This window comes from Engystomops pustulosus, chromosome 8, assembly GCF_040894005.1.
Source record: "Engystomops pustulosus chromosome 8, aEngPut4.maternal, whole genome shotgun sequence".
Taxonomy (NCBI): Eukaryota; Metazoa; Chordata; class Amphibia; order Anura; family Leptodactylidae; genus Engystomops; species Engystomops pustulosus.
Window position 1 is genome coordinate 97,134,920 of NC_092418.1, and position 23,005 is coordinate 97,157,924.

Below are 23,005 nucleotides of genomic sequence, written 5' to 3' on the forward strand. Positions count from 1 at the left end.
GAATGTAACACTGGGTGAACATTCCAACACTTTAAACTCCCCAGCTCCTCCCCTCTGCTAACGCTTGCTGCTGCTCTTAGTCAGAGCAGGGGGGAGAAGCTGTGCAGCAGTTGGGTAAAGAGTAGAGAGAAGCAAACCCGAACTTTAGGCTCACCGTCTTCCATGTGGCAGCTCTGCGTAACCCAAACATCTTGCTTGATGAGCTGAAGAGAAGCCCTTCAGGCAGGTTTACGATCCCAGCTACCAGGCAAGGCTGTGATTGGTCAGGTGTGTCCACAAGACGTCCACCTGGCCAATCACAGCCATGTATAGTTATTAGTGGCGTAGAGATACAGCCCATCAAGTAACATATCCGACTTACAGAGCTGCTGCATGGAGGTCGCCAAACCTAAAGTTTGGGTGTGCTAATCTCTAGTGAAGAGATCTCACACACCCGTGCTCCTGCTACAATCCTGGAATAGTAATGCTTTTACACAGTCCTGCTGCTACTAACACATCTAACATTATCTGCAGCTTTATGGTTCAACCTCTGGTAGTTACCTCTTTCGCCCCCCTGGGAGTCCGTATAAGGACAAGTCTATTAGATTAATAAGATTAATAAAGGAGTTGCCCCACAGTGAGCACTTACCCTAAATGTATGATCACTGGAGACCCTAGCACTGAACTGATGGGAGTCCTAAGCCTTCTGTACCACCTTACTGAATGTCCATGGTGAGGAGGAGCTTAAATGGAGTTAGTGGTCGCACATGGGCACTGCAACACCTTCCAATGTCCATGGTGTCAATGAAAAAAAAGAGCCGAGCGGCGCACCAGTCCGTCTCCACCAATCTCATGGACTTTGAGCAGAGTGGTGGTGCCCACTCCATTAAAACTCCTCCTCATTTCAGTTGTATAAGGGAACGGGCTCAAGATTCCCGTTCTAGTGATCGGGGGAAGAATTACTGCACAGGAATTGTAGGGTCATTGCGGAACTTCCATACTTATTTACCCATCAAAGCTTCACCCCCTCAACTATGAAGAAGCCGCTCCTTGCCCTTACCATGTGCGGTACTGCAGTCACTTCGCTTTAAGATCAAACTACAAAAACACAGAGAAAACTTGACAGACTGCGCGGCATCAGAGCTCGGGTGCACAATTTAAATTTAGACGGAGCTCATGATATTAGTCCCATATGTCACCATCTCTGACACAGAGCTTAACTCTAGTACAGAAATAACGCGGGGAAGAAATAACAGGCAGAACTTTCTAGAAACATCTGGACATTAAAAGTCTTCGGCGGTAATGAGTGAATTGCTAATTTTAAATAATTCAAAAATAATATTAACTCTGCTGCCGGTTTAGAATTTGTCGCCTTAGACAATTCGCCAAACACTAGAAAGTATATATGTACAACATGGGGTCTGGGGTCAAAAATGGACACTTATCACGATCTATAAATGTGGATTTAAGTACATCTACCACCAGGATGAAGGCTTGTAAACCAAGCACGCTGACATACTGGTGTTCGCCCCCTCTGATAGGATCCACTCTTTTTTTACCTCCTTATTCCTTGGTTTTTACAAAAAAAAGCTTTTCATATTATCCAAATGAGCCTAAGGAGCTCCAGGCTCCATAGATGTTAATGGAGCCAGGAGCCCCTAAGGCGCATTTGCATATTTTTTAAAGCCTTTAAAAAAAAAAAAAACATCAGGGCATAGTAAGATAAAAGAAGAGCAGATCCTACCAGAGGGAGCGCACGCCAGTATGTCAGTGTGCTTGATTTACAGTCCTTCATCCTGGCGGTAGTTGTCCTTTAAAGGACTTTCACTGTGTACTCTAGTCAGTGTACTCTAGTACACAGTAAAAGTCCTTTAAAGGACAACTACCGCCAGGATGAAGGACTGTAAATCAAGCACACTGACATACTGGCGTGCGCACCCTCTAATAGGATCTGCTCTCCTGCGTTTCAAAGTAGTTTGAAAAGGGGGTGTGGCTTTAAGGAAAGTGGGCGTTACCTACATTTTAAAATGCTAGAGTTAAAACTTTTATGCTAGAAATTGTTGCAGAATTAAGAGAACAAAAGGGAAGCGTAAAGTTTCTCTAAAGGGTCTTAAACTGCAACAGATAAAGGCATTAGACACTAACAGGATTACGGTGACATGCTTTTTATGGAGATCTAGGAGTCGCCCTTAAAATACAGCAGAACAGAAAGACTTAAAGGGGTTGTCCTGTAACAACCACTGACGTGCTCATCTGTGATGGGACACCCACGGATCATGAACCCCCCCCAAAGAATTTGAACAGCCACTCCATTCACGGTCAAAGTTAGCCAACAACAAACTGGGGCCTAATTTGTTGTCACTGGACAAGCCCTCTAACAGGTGCATGGCAAATCCACAGTTCTTCAACCAACAATTTTTATCTCAAAGATGCAGTCAGGCTTCGGTATTAGCCCGTATGGTGTAAAAATTGGAAAGCTTCTACTTTCTCCGATCCAGGATGGCTGCTCGGCGTTGCGGTCACGTTGACATTGGGCAACCGCTACACCGTTGTGGGTGGGCACTGCCAACTTGAGGTCACAGCTGAGCTCCCGTATACCAACGAAGGCCGGCACTGATGGAAGGCACCACTCTTGACCAGAGGGGAGGAGGGGGGACCTTAAACCAAAAAAATTGGAAATACCCCAAAATGCCTTTAAAGCCTTTCTTTCAGCAGTCTGTCCTTTAGATTTTTTATTTATTTATTTTTTTCATTTATATATATAAAAAAAAAAAAAAAAAAAAAAAAAAAGCCGCCTTTGGCTATTTTCTAAGTGATAATTGTGCCGCTCGCCAACACGACGCGGACGGCAACGATCGCACCTATTCAGGTATTCGCATGCATTCATCAATATTTCCATATGTATCCGCTGATCATTAGCATATCCACAAGCAGATTGTTTTCACAAACAGCAGTTTTTTTTGGAAGTTCAAGTAAATATGGCATCGCTATAATCGCTATAGCAACAGCCTGCAAGGAACCAGTGCAACCAAACAACCTGCTGTGTAAAATTAGAAGCAAAAATGGTGGAGTATTATTTATACCTCCTGAATGTATAGGAGAACATGCACATCTCCCGCTCTGCAGCAATGGGGGGGGGGGGGGGGGGGGGAAGGTTATAATTGCTTTCTTTGCACAGTAAGAAGCCCGATCCTTCTTTACAGCAAAAATAAAAATCGACTCGTGTCCAGAGCTTTAATGAGTTGTGGACAAAATAGGTGTTAATTACACGAGGAAGAAAATGCCCCTGTGGGCATAAGAAGGGGCGCCCGAGGAGCCTGTGCATGCACAAATGTTGTTTTCCCATCTCATTATTGCAGAGGTAAAATAGATATAATAATGATCCTCATCACCATAATAAAATATTACAAACACTAAACGATTTCTTTAAAAAAAATAAATAAAAAAAATTTGGAAAAATGTTGAAAATATGCAATAACAACATCTCGAAATTCTAACCTCCGATCGTTTTGTGATCTACTGAGCGTTTGTATATTTTTCTAGATTTATTACATTACAATGTCACGATACCTGTTCTAACATTAAAGATGCCACATGCAGATCCATGACCCAAGAACAAGGGCCGGAGAGTCAGACCAAACTCGGACCCATCCGGTTCTTTTAAGCCGCCAAGGGACCATAAATGTGCACCTAGAATCTGCCCTCAAATTATTTCAAATGGGAGGTAAAGAAGAAAAATGGCTTCCTGTCCCGTTTTGGCGCACTTTCAACCACGGAAACACACACACAGCTGCTGTGAGTGGCCACGCGTGGGTAAGGCCCATTATTTGAGGGCAAGGCTGGGTTCACCCTTCGTTTATTAATATACCCTGAGCAGACCCATATCCTGGCAGATGGCGGCATAGTTGTTGCCTCTGTCTGTTTAGTATACAACTTATTCTGTAAAAAATCCATAATATGCTCAGCGGAGGAAACAGCAGCCAACGGCCGAGCGACATCCAATGATGCAATGTCGCTCAGCCGGAGGGAGGACACTGGCGATGTCCGTCCAGCCGGAGGGAGGACGATGACATCACAAGGGGAAACGCCCTTAACAATCGGAAGCAGCCAATCGCTAGCTGCTGCCGTTGTTCACTCCTCTCTGCATTCAAGGGAAGGAGGAGTCACTGGGTGACGTATCCCACTGTATACAGTGGGATATGTCTGTGCCCTATGTCGTACGGACACGTTGGGCGGATAGCAACGTAGAGCAAAAAAAACGAGGCTTGAACCCAGCCTTAACTGTGTGCAGAACTAGCAGAAAATGACTCAGCCATGACTTGTTTTTGGATTGGTCTACGAAACAGACTCCTCAAAATCCAGTGTAAAAACGGGTGGACCTTACTGTGAACATGCCCTGGGCCTCATGTACATGACCACTGTAGACGTCTATGGTACCTGGTCCTTGGGCGGTGAGCAGTGTCTTACAGAACCGTGACCTAGCCATGTCTGCACCGCTTTTTATGGAGAGGGGAGGAGTGCTCCCCCTTCTATATACAGCTCTGTGCTACTCTAGCTCTGTCCGGGCGAGCACATAGTCACATGCATGAGGCCTAAGGCCTACTGCACACATAGCGTATCTTGCACATTTTCCCATAAGGACTTTTGTGCAGAAATTCTGTGGCATAATCACTTATCTCCGCATTTTTTTTTTTAACACTTTACATCTATATGGGCTTGTGAAAATCTGTGTTATAACTATGTGCAGCATTATTCCATCACGCTTTCCCAGATTCAGAAGATGTAGAGGGTGCATGTACTTCTGCAACGTGAAAGTCTTTCCTGCAGCTTCTACATTCTGCTGACAGGCCGGAGGGGGACACACTTTAAACTCCTATATCTCCTGAACCCCGGCACTAGAAACACAATTCTGGTGCCCGATTATTCTACATTTTTTGCAGTCCAGTCTCTCCATTGAAATCGATGGGAATATAAAAACAAAACAAAAAAAAAAAAGGCCTAGATAAAGAGTTGTCCACCATATATGGGCCGTTTTTTGAGGTGGGTTACCCAGGATCCAGGCTGTGTTTTTGTGCACAAAAACGAGTCCGCAAAATGCATACGGTCGTGTGCACGAGTCCTTAACCGGTAAGAATATCTTGTAACTGAAGCAAAGTTTCATTGCAATAACAATGCACTGCCCAAGTCTGAAAATTCTGTAAAAAAAAAAAGTTATGGGCAAAAAGATTAAGTGAAAAGGAGCCTGAAAGTAACGGGACAACAAGGGCTAAAAATAGCGGAGCTTCCTCTCTTTCTGTAGAGCGGAGGTAACTTCTCACCTATCAGCCCTGCACAGAACGCCATCCCCGGTTCATTTTTCCGACGCACCTCGAGACTTAAAGGGTCATCGTCGGAAAAAGACAATTTCTAACGAAGCCATTAGCGCTCGGCCTAGCGCGGGGAAATCCTCGTGTTATCAACGCCGCGTGAAACCGGCAGAGGATGATGGTTTCTAATTCCGCCGGCTTGTTAAAATTCCGGCTAAAGGTCTGTTTGCTTGTTGAACGCAGTTTGCTGGTGGAACGCCGCCTGTATTTCTCCGCTGCGTCTTTAATGGCACCTTTGGTCTACGCGTAACTCGCGGATCAAAACACTGCGCTAAAAGAAGGGTTGATGATGCTATTTAAATGTGTGATTCCTGCTGTCTTCTTGTTAGTAGATTTAATATAATAGAAGACCTTGTCTGTTTTGTAATTAACACATCTTTACGGCGGAGATATTTGGAAGTGATTGCTGTGAATATACTGGTTAGTGAAACAAACACAATCGCGCGCTGCCGCCGCACGCACTCGCCAGCGCAATCTTCTGTTATCAGGCGAATATGTGAATCGCACACATTATACTCCAGATCAACAAACTGTGATCCGGCAGCCAAGTCAGGAGACGCGCGCAATAATAATACACAGACCATTTTTTAAATTTTTCCTAAAAAATAAATAAAATAAATATGTATTTGCTCTGACCTCGCTAACATAATTAGCTGGTGGGATGTGTGCTTGGAGTAACCGCGGTTTGCCGTACTAATTGCAACTCTTGGAATAAAATACTCAATATTTGGAAGCTGTCGATAGGAAAATAGAAGCTACATCTTTGTGGTGCATCTGCGTTCGCTCGGTGGAATCATTATGGCTTGGAAATTAAAATAAAAAAAATCAGAAAATGTATTATTATTTTTTTAAAATAAATAATTGGGAGCTGAAATTCATATTTATCCTATATCAAGATGGCAGGTGACTGACCCGCGGATTTATAACAAAATATTTTCAGTACAAAAACAAATATATATATAAATTATGTGCCAGAATATTCCCAGACAATAATACAATCCAAATTTCACTTTCACTGCACTAAAAAGGCATAAATAAAAAAATGAATCTTGATACAAAACGATTGTTTTTGTCATCTGCTTCGTATTTTTGAAGCACAGAGGAGAATGTGTTTGTATTATGAAAAAAAAAAAAAAAAAGCCTCTAAAAATTGTTTTTGCAGTATTTATTTTATGCACTCTTTTTCTAGGCTCTGTAACACGTCTAAACGATGGAAATCTAGCAACAGACAAGTCGATAAACATAAGTGACTAAAACCCCCGAAGGAGCAAAATGTATTTTTTCAGGCCGGTTTAAACAGTGTGAACACGTCTCCATATTCTTCTATGGACTATGGTTTCCATTGCCCAGTGGCGAAGACTGTCTAAATCACAAATTATACGGCAGGACCTATCCCTTGCTCGCCCCTTGTGGCTCGGGCAGTCTATCGTAGGTCACCAGTGCAGGAGTGGACTTTTCACACAGATAATACATGGGTGTGCCGGATGGATTTACCGATCTAAGCCGAGTGCAACTGAACTGAATGTAAGCAGTCCTGCTCTGCCCGCTTCAGGCTGGAAAATCTATACAAAATGTAGACCGGATTTCTTGGATCAGACTTGTACAGTCGTGTACAACAGACCTGAACCTTAAAAGGAACCTGTCACCAGGGACCTCATTTTCACTAAAGACAGAAGCTTATTACACCTGCATTGCAAAAAGAAGCACAAAGATGGAGGCAGCCTGCAGCTCTGACAAGTCACATGTTTTTTGAAATGCATAAAAACCAAAGCCCAACCCCTGTGACTACCCCAGGATTTTGTCAGGATGCAAGAGTAAGTTATTACACACAGAGAGGCAGATTTGCACTGCAGGTGTCATGGGCTTTTACAATCTCTCTTTAGTGAAAATTAGGTCCCTGGTGACAGGTTCCCTTTAATATTTGGCTCGACCAACCACAAGACATTTTGCTTCTCTTTCGGTGGGGAAAAAAAAAAAAAAAAAAACCCCACACCTTTGCCACCTATGAGAAGATACCCAGAATTTGAAGCCTCTCCTATAAACTTCACGCCTTGCCAAGAGCAACAGGCCTGTGCAATTACATCCATGGGGTGCTCTGACCCTCAGACGCCGTGAGAAGCAAAGCACAGAAATGATTAAGCATCTTGGAATTTAATATGCACGATTTTTGAGTTCCAAAGTGGGATATGAAAAAAAAAATAAAAAATAAAATCTGTATTATGCTATTATGCTAGAGTAATAATTGTTGGTTGAGTTGCCTAGTCCACAGTAACCTGATGCTCATCAGCTGTAGGCTTTTCTTTATTGTATCTTATAGTCTAAAATACTTGAGGCTATGTAGATAAAACTTGTCCCCCTTTGCTGGTGACTGGTATATTAATCTAGGTCATTTTAGGCAACAGGTATTATCAGAAATAGTTTACCTTATGGAGAAGAGCCAGGGAATCTGTAAGAAACTCACCCACACTAAACACAAATTTGAATACTACTATTATACAGAACTACAACTATCCCTATATTGTCCCTCCTCATGCATGTAAAGTTCCACAGTCTATCAGGAATGACAGAGACGCTAACAGTGTACCAGTCGCAGAAGAGAAATCAGCTCCCTCATTCCCTCCTCCATTAGGAATTCTCTTCTGTAAGTCACACACAGCCAGCATCACTCACTCCTAAATGAGGGGGAATGCCGTAGTGGACTCACTTGGCTTAATATAGTCTTGACTGACATGGGGTGTGCTTTCTCTTAAGTACAGGTGGTCCCCTACTTAAGGGCAACCGACTTACAGATGACTCATAGTTACAGACGGACCCCTCTGCCCCCTGTGACCTCTGGTGAAGCTCTCTGGATGCGTTACTATAGTCCCAGGCTGCAATGATCAGCTGTAAGGTGTCTGTAATGAAGCTTTATTGATAATCCTGGGTCCAATTACAGCAATAAATTTTGAAACTCCAATTGCCACTTGGGCAAAAAAAAAAATGTCTGGATCTACAATTATAAAATATACAGTTTCGACTTACATACAAATTCAACTTAAGAACCTCTCTTGTATGTAACCCGGGGACTGCCTGTATATATAAATATATTTAGAGTATGAATTGCAAACCCCCCCAAAACAGAAGTAATACTCACCTCACATAAAACCCCTACCTCTTCTGTCCCTAGACACCGAAGGCCCTGCTTTTATTCTACATCCTATTCCTTATTGAAAACAAAAATTTACTTCCCAACCAGTCTATGGCTTAAATGGGTCACCTGTACATGTAGTGACTGGCTGAGATGTCAATTTTGGATGTGTTCATGACGAGTTGAGGTAACTGTTATTCGTGTAAGGCCCAGTTTACATCTGTATTCCGACCTGCGTTATTTTCCGCCGCTACCCACCCAACCAGTCTTACGGACCCGCTACCCACCCAACCAGTCTTACGGACCCGCTACCCACCCAACCAGTCTTACGGACCCGCTACCCACCCAACCAGTCTTACGGACCCGCTACCCACCCAACCAGTCTTACGGACCCGCTACCCACCCAACCAGTCTTACGGACCCGCTACCCACCCAACCAGTCTTACGGACCCGCTACCCACCCAACCAGTCTTACGGACCCGCTACCCACCCAACCAGTCTTACGGACCCGCTACCCACCCAACCAGTCTTACGGACCCGCTACCCACCCAACCAGTCTTACGGACCCGCTACCCACCCAACCAGCCTTACGGACCCGCTACCCACCCAACCAGTCTTACGGACCCACTACCCACCCAACCAGTCTTACGGACCCACTACCCACCCAACCAGTCTTACGGACCCACTACCCACCCAACCAGTCTTACGGACCCACTACCCACCCAACCAGTCTTACGGACCCACTACCCACCCAACCAGTCTTACGGACCCACTACCCACCCAACCAGTCTTACGGACCCATTACCCACCCAACCAGTCTTACGGACCCATTACCCACCCAACCAGTCTTACGGACCCATTACCCACCCAACCAGTCTTACGGACCCATTACGCATCCAGTCTTACGGACCCATTACCCAACCAGTCTTACGGACCCATTACCCAACCAGTCTTACGGACCCATTACCCAACCAGTCTTACGGACACATTACCCAACCAGTCTTACGGACACATTACCCAACCAGTCTTACGGACCCATTACCCAACCAGTCTTACGGACCCATTACCCAACCAGTCTTACGGACCCATTACCCAACCAGTCTTACGGACCCATTACAGCCAAATAAGGACACAATTACATCAGTTTCTTCTACTAAATAAATTCTCTAAACAATATACTAAGCCATCACCTCCACAAAACACATCTAGTAACGCAAAACACCTTAAGATAAACTAAAGACACTGAAGAAACGCACATCCCGGGCTGCGAATAGAGACGAGTCACGAGGCTACAGATGAACGCCGGCGGCAAGTCATTTATCGCTTCTCACAAGACTAGACGAACGAGGCACAAATGCCACGAGGACAAACCCAAACTATCGGTAAGCGGAGACGGACGATCCCTCCAGTAAACAGGACAAAGTGTGGTGAGAAGAGCGAGGCGCACACCTGCTAGGGCTGCAAAGGACGGAACGTGAACTGTTGTCTAGCGGACAAATTAACACTCGTGGTGTTGATAAGTGGTGCAGGACCCCAGCATTTTACAGCAGCGACAAGGATTTAATGGAGATGTGGTTATACCCTGCATGAGCCCTATACTAGGATGCTGTAAGGAAAGGTTATCGCTGCTAGAGCTCGTTTATAGCAATGGCAGCTATTTGCATCTTGGTATTGCTGGAGGCATCTGACCTGCTTTGTGTAGTAAATCAGTATGTGAAGAACATATATTACTGTACGCCAAATATATGAAGATTCTGGACTGCTGCTTAAAGAGGTCACCTTTACTCAAAGGGGTTGTCCCACAAACATCACTTATGTACTAACCAAACATCCCCGTGTATCCCTAATCATGTCATGTCACACAGGTGCACGGCTTGTTATATCCCTAATCATGTCATGTCACACAGGTGCACGGCTTGTTATATCCCTAATCATGTGATGTCACACGTGCACGGCTCGTAATATCCCTAATCATGTGATGTCACACAGTTGCACGGCTTGTTATATCCCTAATCATGTGATGTCACACAGTTGCACGGCTTGTTATATCCCTAATCATGTGATGTCACACGTGCACGGCTCGTAATATCCCTAATCATGTGATGTCACACAAGTTCACAGCTTGTTATATCCCTAATCATGTGATGTCACACAGGTGCACAGCTTGTTATATCCCTAATCATGTGATGTCACACAGGTGCACAGCTTGTTATATCCCTAATCATGTCATGTCACACAGGTGCACAGCTTGTTATATCCCTAATCATGTGATGTCACACAGGTGCACAGCTTGTTATATCCCTAATCATGTCATATCACACAGGTGCACGGCTTGTTATATCCCTAATCATGTGATGTCACACAGGTGCACGGCTTGTTATATCCCTAATCATGTGATGTCACACAGGTGCACGGCTTGTTATATCCCTAATCATGTGATGTCACACAGGCGCACGACATGTTATATCCATAATAATGTGATGTCACAGGTGCACGGCTCGTAATATCCCTAATCATGTGATGTCACAGGTGTGGGGCTCATTATAGCCCTTATCCGGTAACGTCACACGTGCACGGCTTGTCATATTTCCCCGGTAATGTGCTGTCACAGGTGCACGGCTCGTCCTATCACAGAGTAATCAGAGCTGTGTGTTATGACGAGCTGTGCACCGGTGTGACACCTTAGGACAGTGATGGCTAACCTATGGCACTGGTGCCAGAGGTGGCACTCGGAGCCCTTTCTGTGGGCACTCAGGCCATCACCAGAGATGACTCCAGGTATCTTCCTACAGTCCCAGACAGCCCAGGCCTTGCTGTGCACAGAGCTATTTTAAAGTGACAGCTGTACTTGGGACTATTTCCTGCTTTATTGGTGTCCTCGGGTGCTGGTATCAATGAAAGCTGTGACAGAGAAGGGAGTATAAATCACAAATTACATTTCTATGTTGGCACTTTGCGATAAATAAGCGGGTCTTTGTTGTAGTTTGGGCACTCGGTCTATAAAAGGTTCGCCATCACTGCCTTAGGAGTATGGACAGATTTCCGATGATGCTTTCTATAGTATAACAGCAAGCAGAGATATAGGAAACCGCGATGAATTGATACAGAGACTTTTCATTGCGGAAACATATGGGGCCAGTGATAAGTGTACTATAAGTTAAGCTTCTGCAGTGATCATGCCCCTCTCCATTACTACGCACATACAGCAAGACGTTACACATCGCTGTAAGGACGTCTGCCGGTTGCTTTTAGCAGAGATATCACCACTGCATTTGTCTCACCACTTTACGGAACCTGCATGTACAGACGTGACTGTAAGTCAACCATGTTTATTGTAATGTATTCTGCGATCACACAAGCATTGTACGATGTGCCAGGTGTGGAAGAAGAAGAAAGACAACAACTAATGTCCCATCTAAACATCTTTTATCACCTGCAACCGATCAGCTAGCGGCTCCTTGCTAAACCTGCAGGATAGTTAAACATTTATGGCGGACATGTGACCCCTCGGAGCGCAGCTCTGGGTGCGTTACTTCTGCTGTCGTGCACTGTCAGGCGGCCATGAGCGAAAAACATCATCCCTCTCCAGTCGGCTGTGAGCCCCTCGGCATAAAAAATTCAGGGAAATCAGACTTTTTATGCCATTTTCGCTGGAAAGCATAAACAACTGAAACCGACTCATGCCAAAGGAATATCACTGAAATGATGTGATTGTGCGCTCAAAGTTAAGGCGCATTCTAATTATTTATACCATGTCAATTTTGGCGGCGGAAAACAGATTCCTTGGAGTATGTGCATTTTCTCACCGTTTCCTTGGAGGATTCCGCGCTAGAGCTATATTTACTAAACAACTTGGAAATACCTATAAGTGGCAGTCGGGTTTAACCCCTTCAAGACAGCTCTGAGAAGCCAAGATGTTGGGCCCCATGAAAAGATACACACAAAGCAACACGTTACTGTACATAGGACTTTCACAGGTAATTCTAGAAGGAACACTTTAGAGCCGGTCTATAGATAGATGGATCTTCTGGAAATCACTATATGATAATATAATAATGACCATGATCTGGGACATTTTATAAGATCTCAGTTCAGTCCCTGGATTCTAGGACCAACATCAAAGCCAGATCTTCCATAACGAGAGCAGACTGTTCAAACCTACTATTCATTGCAAATCTATCCATCTATATATCCATCAACCAACCAACCATTGCACTAACATCTTCCTAGTTTTAGTTTTCTAGCCACCCATCTATAACAAAAAAACCCCGCCCGCCGCTTTCCCACCCCCTCCACTGCGCCCGCCGCTTTCCCACCCCCTCCACTGCGCCCGCCGCTTTCCCACCCCCTCCACTGCGCCCGCCGCTTTCCCACCCCCTCCACTGCGCCCGCCGCTTTCCCACCCCCTCCACTGCGCCCGCCGCTTTCCCACCCCCTCCACTGCGCCCGCCGCTTTCCCACCCCCTCCACTGCGCCCGCCGCTTTCCCACCCCCTCCACTGCGCCCGCCGCTTTCCCACCCCCTCCACTGCGCCCGCCGCTTTCCCACCCCCTCCACTGCGCCCGCCGCTTTCCCACCCCCTCCACTGCGCCCGCCGCTTTCCCACTCCCTCCACTGCGCCCGCCGCTTTCCCACTCCCTCCACTGCGCCCGCCGCTTTCCCACTCCCTCCACTGCGCCCGCCGCTTTCCCACTCCCTCCACTGCGCCCGCCGCTTTCCCACTCCCTCCACTGCGCCCGCCGCTTTCCCACTCCCTCCACTGCGCCCGCCGCTTTCCCACTCCCTCCACTGCGCCCGCCGCTTTCCAACTCCCTCCACTGCGCCCGCCGCTTTCCAACTCCCTCCACTGCGCCCGCCGCTTTCCCACTCCCTCCACTGCGCCCGCCGCTTTCCCACTCCCTCCACTGCGCCCGCCGCTTTCCAACTCCCTCCACTGCGCCCGCCGCTTTCCAACTCCCTCCACTGCGCCCGCCGCTTTCCCACTCCATTCATGGATCGTTGGCTTGCAAAAACCACCCATCCACTCTTGGCTTCCGAAATCCAGCCATTGTCCTTTCCATCCATGGTCAATTCATTAATATCTTATGTCTGTCATAAATCTATAGCATACCCATTACCCCATCTATCTACTGCACACCGATCGATCCTTCTTTGCTATATGTATATAATTTCCCCTACCCTTGGCAAATTGGCATCTGCCTTAGTAGGTTTTTTATTGTGTGCGTCTGCTAGATCAACACCGTATGATCATCTTTGAAGGTTAAAAAAAAAAAACCCGACAAAAATCGACAATAAAATAAAAAACATCCCACTTTTAGCAAAAGACCAATCTAACCAGACACCAGCAGCAGGCAGAACACAGGCTCCTATCCATTCCTTCTCTGGTTGGGGGGACTATGTCATTCTATATAGACTGCCAAATATTACCAGTCTCGCATTACCCCAGAAAGCGTTCCAGCATGTCTTCTAATTATACTTTGCTAAACCAATTACTTTATTAGTTAATTAGGCCCCGGCCATGCGAAATATTCTGTAAGCCCAGACACCCCCCTCCCTTCGCCCCACCCCCCAGTACAGTAATTTCCTAGGTGATATACTACATTCACAGCAATTAAAACTTAAGTCAACCTGTGATATAAATGTTTCTCGTTCCCCCGGTGAAATTTACCCATGAAATGTTTCTACGTCTCGTTTTACCCCCCCCCCCCCCAAAAAAAAACTGAAAAAGCGTCGGAGCTTGCGCGGCACACGCGAGGATGTTTAGCGAGATGCGTAATGATGGGTTATTTTAAGAGGAAGGCAAACTTCTCTAATAATGCATGGCGATCATTTTATCATATCTATTATTTTACATTACAATGGAAGTGACATGTTCCAACAAGACACCTCAGCAGTATTTTAAAGCAGTAAAGCATTGGAGCCAATTTCGGGAGCTTCTGGAGTTTTTCTAATCCACTCTCCCTGTGGCTGAGCAAAATCGAATTGCCTCTCACATTTGCAGACAGCTCTGTGAAGGTGATAATAGACCTGCACCCTGCTGTCACGAGGCAGGAAATAGGAAAATGGCATATGGGGCTGAAGCGAAATAAAAAAAAAAAAAAGGAAAAAAAAAAGGAAAAAAAAAAAAAAAAAGCCAAACAAGAACAAAAGAGATTTAAACAAAGGACAACTACAACCCAATATGCTTTGCAAGTTAATTTCTTTTCAGAAGCAACAGACGGGATTGAAGTCATTTGTCGCTTCCTTGCAAAAACATTTTTTTTTTTTTTTTTTTAAGCGAGATTCTTTCTTGGGACTTGGTCTTTGGAGAGGGGTGGGGGGGTACTCTAATTGACTGCCCATGTTGAGCCTTGATATTGGGAGAGTAGTGCTGGTGACTGCTGTAAGGGGGAAGTATCTAAACCTGACGAAGGAATAACGATGGATGAAAAAAAGGGGCAGACTGATTTAGCTCAGGCGCGGACAAACAATGCATTTGGGAATAAGGTGATGTATTAATTATACAGCAAAGCGTAAAAATTTTTAAAAAACATGCAACACCACAGACTGATTTGCATTAGCAGGGCTGCGAAATAGAAAGCTTTGTACTTTACCTTTCCCTTTACACTTTGAATTGGATCGACTACCACGGCGACGGCTCTTTCGGATAAGGCTTCGAAGCTCTGTTGGGTGTTGATATCCACCCCGGAGAGCCAGCATCCGAAGCCGGGGTGACTGTGGTACCATCCAACCACCATCTCGGGCCTGCGAAACGAGAAAAGAGAAAGAATAATAAGAGACTCGTCAGACATGGTAGGATATGAAAAGAAAGCAGCATTAGAAAAAAAAAAACTAACAGGGTATAAATTAGGACTGGAAACAGGAAATTGGACGGTGTGAAAGAGGCGCCATTAGGAACGTTCACCATCGTATCATTGTGAGCGCCTGAACATGAATAAGTGTGACAAAGGAGTGCTATCATTAAGGGATACACATTAGCGATAGTAGATGGTGCTTTCAGGATTTCACCCTGTTACCACACCTTCCCCCGAGCCAGTTTTTACCCTTTCAGCACTTGAGTAAATATCTTCTCTTTAAATATCAATTAAACCAGCAGTACAACTAGGAACCCAGTCAAAAAGCAATTTGCACCGTTCTGCTCAGCTGCTGAGCCTTTTGCTAACATTAATTTTGAAGTTTTTTTTTCCCCTTCCCTTCTCGCAGTATAAGAATTTTGAGTGCGCACATGACAACTGTTGAGAGGTATAAAAAAAAAAAATTGAATAAAAAAATATCGGCGGAGAAAATGATTTGCCGTATTAACATGTGCGCCTCGCTAGACTGGATTGTTTACTAATAAAGCAATTAAGAGCGACCATGACGGCAAATCTCTAGCTGCCTCCTCGTGTACCACAAGAAAAACACGAATGTGTAAGACTGGGGAGGGGGCCCATGGGACTGGGATATGTAAAATATACGATGGGGGAAATTAAAAAGGGTTGTCCAGCAGGGGAAAAAAAAAAATGTAATAAAAAATCCCAACTGACGTTCCCTTTCTGGTATTTCCTTCTGGTCCCTATCGTTTGGTCTTGTCTCACCTCATGGGTTACAATGGGCCCTGCCTCATCCTGTGAGCTACTTCCTGTTCAGGACTAGGAAGTAGAGACCAATGTAGATGTGGTACAAAGTAGAAGGAGGGTGGAATAGGAGGTATTACTAGTAATAAGAGTATTGAGCCCAGGTACCAAAAACAGCTGAAAAGTTATGGAGATAGATGCAAGATTCCTAATCTGATACTGGAAGACCTATTCCCATTTATTGATAGATTTGCTTGGGGAAGGGGGTCGCCCGTGTGATCGGTCTGCTCGCTGGGAAGGGGGTCGCCCGTGTGATCGGTCTGCTCGCTGGGAAGGGGGTCGCCCGTGTGATCGGTCTGCTCGCTGGGAAGGGGGTCGCCCGTGTGATCGGTCTGCTCGCTGGGAAGGGGGTCACCCGTGTGATCGGTCTGCTCGCTGGGAAAGGGGGGGGGGGGTCGCCCGTGTGATCGGTCTGCTCGCTGGGAAGGGGGGGGGGGTCGCCCGTGTAATCGGTCTGCTCGCTGGGAAGGGGGGGGGGTCGCCCGTGTAATCGGTCTGCTCGCTGGGAGGGAAGGGGGTCGCCCGTGTGATCGGTCTGCTCGCTGGGAAGGGGGTCGCCCGTGTGATCGGTCTGCTCGCTGGGAAGGGGGTCACATGTATCATCTGACGGCTATGGGTTGGGGTCACATGTATCATCTGACGGCTATGGGTTGGGGTCACATGTATCATCTGACGGCTATGGGTTGGGGTCACATGTATCATCTGACGGCTATGGGTTGGGGTCACATGTATCATCTGACGGCTATGGGTTGGGGTCACATGTATCATCTGACGGCTATGGGTTGGGGTCACCTGTTTTATTACCATCTGGTTTGTGCACTGCATTTGTAGTCTGCTCTGGGGTCTGTATTAGCTATTGTACAAATGCATTACTTAGTATCTAGGTGGCTTTTGTGTTGTACTGTGGTTTTTGGTGCATCTAGACTGCTGGTTACTAGTGTGGACCCTTTAAGTTAAGCCATGTGACAATGCTGCTCTTGGACCAATAACAGTTGTGCGCCCCTCCTCTAGGGAGTAGGAAACATGATAGAATCAGGATTGGTTTGCAATGTCCATAGAACATATAATGCACACAAAAATAATAGGATACATTAAAATCTATGCTATCTGACTAAGTTGCTTGAGGTTTGATTTTAGTTGCCAAGAAGCAATAAAAGTTGCATAACATTTACAGAGTTAATAAAAGTGGTCAGGTACTGCAACTGCAGGTTTGGATGTCTCACAGATGCTTGTCCTGCAGCTGCATCCATTTGTTAGAATGGGGACCCTATTCTCTGGGGAGCCGGGGATCCCATTCCCACAATCGGGTTGGGCACCCAGCAGTCAGATCCTTGCTCATCAGCTTTTGATAACCCAAATACTTGGGACAGCCCCTTTAATTCCTCTGGAGTCCCTCATACAAGTGCCCTAGAGGTGGTCCCTCATAGTGCAGTTTATAGGGCACCTATAAATGCACATTGGGTGCAATGTCTGTAAATAAGCATTACCTATCACACATATATTAGTGATCAATCTTACCTTCCAGTTTGCTTCAACATGTCCAACATTTTGGCTTGAAACACTGGATCCACGGCTTCCACACTAACGCCCTGTTACAACACAAAACCCCACAATTGTATGAGATCCTCACATTCCTATAGGACACCCTTCTAGATTCCTAAAGATTTGCAATGTGCATAGTCTGAGAATATGCAGAATTTATTTCAATATTTGCAGCATGGAATGAAAGTTGCAATCCAAGCTGTTCAGATATCTAATAGTAAAGGGTTATCGCTGTTACAAAACAAGACACAAAACTGTTAAAGGAAGCAGGAATCATCTTCTAAAATCAAGTTAATTAGCAAATGGAGCAATTTGTGACAAACATGACAGTTTTGTAGAAAGCCTACACAGTTATGGGTAAGGCCAATCCAAACATTAGCGATGGCATTATGGAAAGAGGCAGCTTAGGCAGCACAGAATCTATTATAGACTCCAGATCCACATCACGGGCCTGGGCCGGAGGAGGAGCTGCACATATGTTTAGGTTTAACCAAAACTACTGTGTTACCTTGCAAAGTTATATTACACAAGTCCATATGAACAAAAAACACAACTGCAACATTGCTCCAAAGCCTCTGCATTAAAATGTCAAGGCTATAGACATCTATGCACCCATAAGGCATTAGATGTCCTCTAGTGTGCTGATCAGTGGGGGGTCTCACCACTGCTTATGACAACAGGGGTCTCATTATCTTATCTGCGAAACTTATTGAAATCTTTATCCCTTTTTTTACCACATCAATCCATTGGTCCGGAGGACATCGGTATTGACGGAAGGTGAAAAATTAGATTGCCATAGGAGCTTCCCTCGAGAGCCCTCAAACAGGAAAAATCATGGTGCCCAGAGGAAGACCTCTAATGATAATCTGACCCTGTCCACACTCCTGCAGCCTCAGGTACACCTGGTTGCTTCACTTTAAAATTATGATGAGCAAAGAATGTCCTGGGACTACTGGAGGATCCCTTAAAGGGAACCTGTCACCATGATTTTCACAAATACAGCTAGTGTCAGGTTCCCACAGAGTCCTAGTAAGTGACACCCTTCTTTTAGCTAAAGATTGTTCCATTCAGATCCCCATATATTCAACTTTATAATTTTACCTTGTATCCTACTATAGCGAGTCGAGGTGGGCGTGGCCTCCTCGGGCTGAATAGAGCAGCTCAACCCCATGTCATCTCTGCATGTAGCAGTAATGTCATGTGACCAGGGTAACATCATCGCAGGTCCTTTAGTTTAATAACATTAGCAAACTGTACACCAAGCATGTATCTCATGAAATCACAGCAGCCTGCACGGAGCAGAGTAGCCGTCCATTTTTTATGTGGCCAGATATGTGCATTGGGTACAGTTTGCTCATTTTAAGAGGTTGAAGGACCTGTTATGGGGTAACCCTGGTTACAGGACATCAGGCCACACTCTCAACTCACTCTATAGAACCTAGATATCAGGCAAGTTTATAACTAATTTTATGAGGATACAATTTTAAGCTAAAAGGGGGTCAGATAGTTATTAGGGCTCTATAGGGACCTGCCACTAGCTGCATTTGTGAAAAATGTGATGGCAGGTTCCCTTGAACCACACCGGCACCTGTACCATAGGTTAGCCAGCACTGCCTATGACGGTAAACAGAACAGAGTATACACATCTGCATGCTTCACTGGCCCTAACCAGGCCAAAGCACAGGGGTTGTGCGGAGATTAAAAGAGCGAGTGCTCCCGCACCCTTTATGCCACAGTGAGCAAGAATAAATCCTGCTCTATCTTTTGTGCTGGGCCATCCTACTCTATAGTCACCGGAACATGATCGGGTGTTATAGACTTCTATGGAACTGTGATCTGGCCACAATTTGTGCGGCCAGATTACAGCGGTGTGCATGCAGCCTTACCTGTAGATAGGGGATAACATTGAAGCTTGGGCCAATCCCTTGTTAGATCTACCACTAACGTTAGACATCTGCAGAACATTCACGTGTGTTGTGCTTTCCAGATAGGAGATGTAAGATTGACTTTTCTCTGCTATTATGATGCTGGAAGACTAGAGGGACACAAAAAGTCCTGTTTTCTATAATTTACACCTGTAGACGAGTGCTCGTATGTTTGTCCAGTTTTATCTTTTTTCCTGCCTCACTGCTTTCAGTAGAAAATTAACTATTAAACAGATGCACTTTATATTTTAAGCAGTAAAAGGGACTTACAGTTCCAGACTGGGGCATGGCAAAGACATCAATGACTCTGACTGTGTAATCATCCACAAACTCTCCCAGCATCAGGCCCATGACTTCCATTGGGACCCCGGCCCGGCCGTGCTTTAGCATCTAGAATGAGGAGAGAAACATTAACAGGATGTATGTGATTTCTACCAAACTGGAGTATGCATTTTTTTAAATAAACTTCTTGCTACATGTGGGGACACGCTTACCGGACCAAAACCATTGTGATGAATCCCACATCATTACCTTACTCTGAGGGGGTTAAGTATAGATAATGTGGACATGCATTTTTTTTATAAATATAAACATATGACTTGATCTATGAAATTAGCCATAACAATTGAGCCCATTGTGAAATCTGTAGAATTGACCTACACAATATATAACCTGAGCTATGACATGTGATATGCCACCTGAGCCCATTGTGAAATCCATAGAATTGTCCTATGTACAATATTTACTCTATACAACAGATTACCTGAACTATGACATGTGACATACCAACTGAGTCCATTGTGAAGAATTGTCCTATACAATGTTTATACAATACATTACCTGAGCTATAATATCGACGGACCAACATGAATTTTTAATGACGACAGCTATCTAAGTAGGCATTTCGCCGCATCAAATTTATGGATCAGTACAAAACTGAATAGATTTTTCATTACAAAATATTCTATAACACCTGTAATTCTGTATTACATTTTGTAATTCACCTTGTACTTTTGAGGTTTGGTATGTGCCCGTGTATACAGATGTGGATACTTACTTTAAGCAATGCTAGAGAAGAAATATACACCTGCTCGGCTGTGTCCACTGCAGGAGCGTCGGTAGGAGGTCCCTAAAGAAAAACGAAGGCAGAATGTGAGAAATCAAACTCTTCTGGCCACTCCCGGGTCAGGTCAGACACATACAATAGCAGGGAGATACTGTAACACAGGCTATCGGGGCTTGGTTACTTAAATCTGCACTACCCAATTATCTGCATCACATCTTAGTGGTGTGAAGTTGGTGGAGCTCTTCACCTCAGATGATTAACAGATATCAAAACTATTTAACTTTGCATTCCCCTGGTGTAATGAAGAAGGGAATAGAGGTTTTTTTCTTGTTTTTCATTTTTTTTAAACTATGTCAACAATATCTACAACAAGATTGTATGAAAAAAATAAATAAAACAAGTATACAAGTGCATTTTGTCACAAGCTTTAACCACAAAATAATTGAGGGGGGTTTAGTTTCACCAACATTCATCCGCTTTCCATGGTACAGGAAGTAAGAGTCTGATCAAGTGTGGCCATTGGGAACACCAGTTATCATGAGAATGGGGTATAGTCCATTTGTGTGATCACCGTTCTAAGAGAGGCTAGGACTAGAGGAAAGCAAATTCCAACTTAAATGTAATTCATAACCCTGTTTACACACGGGGGTCTTATTCACGCGTATTTCAGCGGCACAAGACTATTGGTCTGCCAAAAAAACAACCGCACATTGGTCAGATTATGCGGAACCAAGCAAAGTGCAGAGGACATGCATCGTAGTGATATACGATTCATGGAGTCCCTCCTTCCCCACTGTATTAACAATTGTAGTTCATCACTGCTGATCAGAGGGGAAGTAGGGACTCCTTGTATCCTATCCTCTGCACTGTGGTTGGTCCAGGATATCTGGGCAGCGCATGGTCTGTGATTCCCGACCCAATTATGGATGTGTATCCCTGGCCTAACCTGTAGAAGGACAGGTCCAAACAAGCACAACATCTGACTCCACTCATTCCCTAGAGGACGACACAGGTAATCAGAAAATACCCCATAACTATCGGGAAAACACAGCTCTTCGGCTTTTCCGTACTTTTTTTTTTAATAAAAAGAAAACTTAAGTTAACTTTTCATTTTTCTACCACCAAAATTCTTCCACAAAATTAGTTCAATTACATTCCAGATCAGCAACGCATTTTAACGCAAAATGGGAAAAAAAAAAAAAAAAAAAAAAATTATATATATATATATATATATATATATATATATATATATATATATATATATATATATATATATATACTGTATATATATATCGGACCAATTCCTGTAGAATTACAAAAGGTACAAAATTGTGTTAATGGGCAACTAGGAAATTTAAAAACAAAAAAACTTAAGTTGTGTCCAATTAAAAAAAGTAAAGTTTGCTTCAGTTTGGAGTAACATGTTTGTGAATTGCATCTGACGTGTACCTGTGATAATATGAGTGTACGAGACCACTGTTGTCTTTAACGGGAAAAGGAGGCCCTTTACGCTTGGGCTATTAAAAATAATGGTGCTTTTTAGCTGTGCCCATACCAAGGCTCACTGCAGGTTTGTTACAATGCGTAAAGCCAAGCAAAAACACTCAGTTAAACCTCTGTCTATATGCCCTTCGGACATAGGGATGAAACTTCATCTATTTTCAGACAAATGGAAGCTGACCTGCAGTAACATAGACTGACCACTAGGCAGGAAATGGAGCTGCCCACTTCCTGTTCCATTACCAGTTCCAGTGCACTTTCTATGATATTGAGGATTTTTTTTTTTTAAGAGGCGTCTACTATATTATTACTCAGTAAAAAAAAAAAACACCTTTAAGTCAATACATTAGTGGTCACGTTCCAACAAATCTTACACAATCTGTTCTGCTTCATTTGCAACTTAAAAAGTATCTTTGAAAATAACACTTTGCATCACCAGAGACCCAGAGCCAAAGTTTTGGAGCCATTGGGGGCCACATAGGAAAGGCATGCATGTTTTATTAGATTGGAGTTTTTCTTTTTCCTTTTTCTCTTTTTTTTTTTTTTTTTAAGCAAACCAGCTAAAAAAAAAAACAAAAAAAAAAACAAAAAAAAAACAAAATCGATTTCCCTACTACTGGCTTTTAAAAAAACCCCCCATGCACTCAAATCATAAATTATGGGATGTAAAAGTCGTCTCTTTAAAAGAAAGCAAAAGCTAAAAGGAAATTAGAACAAAAAAAAAAAAAAAAAAAGTAAATTCTTCTGCTTTCTGGTGAAAGGTCAGTTACAAGACACTCGAAAATCGATCTGACTTGTTTTTTCTCAAAAAATAAAAAAAATTAAATAAAAAAGTATAGCTGCTACAATCTGCCTTTAACTGTCTAAAAGTGTTAGCCAGTGAG

At 44.2% G+C, this 23,005-nt stretch overlaps 1 protein-coding gene across 1 annotated transcript in view; it reads right to left on the bottom strand.

Annotated features, from left to right (window-relative positions):
* The window catches only part of PSMD14 (proteasome 26S subunit, non-ATPase 14), a 49,505-nt gene that overhangs the window by 11,856 nt on the left and 14,644 nt on the right, over positions 1–23,005 (bottom strand). The window contains exons 3-6 of the mRNA XM_072121887.1: positions 20,613–20,684; positions 19,826–19,945; positions 17,607–17,677; positions 15,066–15,216 (exon numbers count right to left, since the gene is read on the bottom strand). Of these exons, the coding sequence (XP_071977988.1) occupies positions 15,066–15,216; positions 17,607–17,677; positions 19,826–19,945; positions 20,613–20,684 (414 nt within the window). The remainder of the gene's footprint in view (positions 1–15,065; positions 15,217–17,606; positions 17,678–19,825; positions 19,946–20,612; positions 20,685–23,005) is intronic.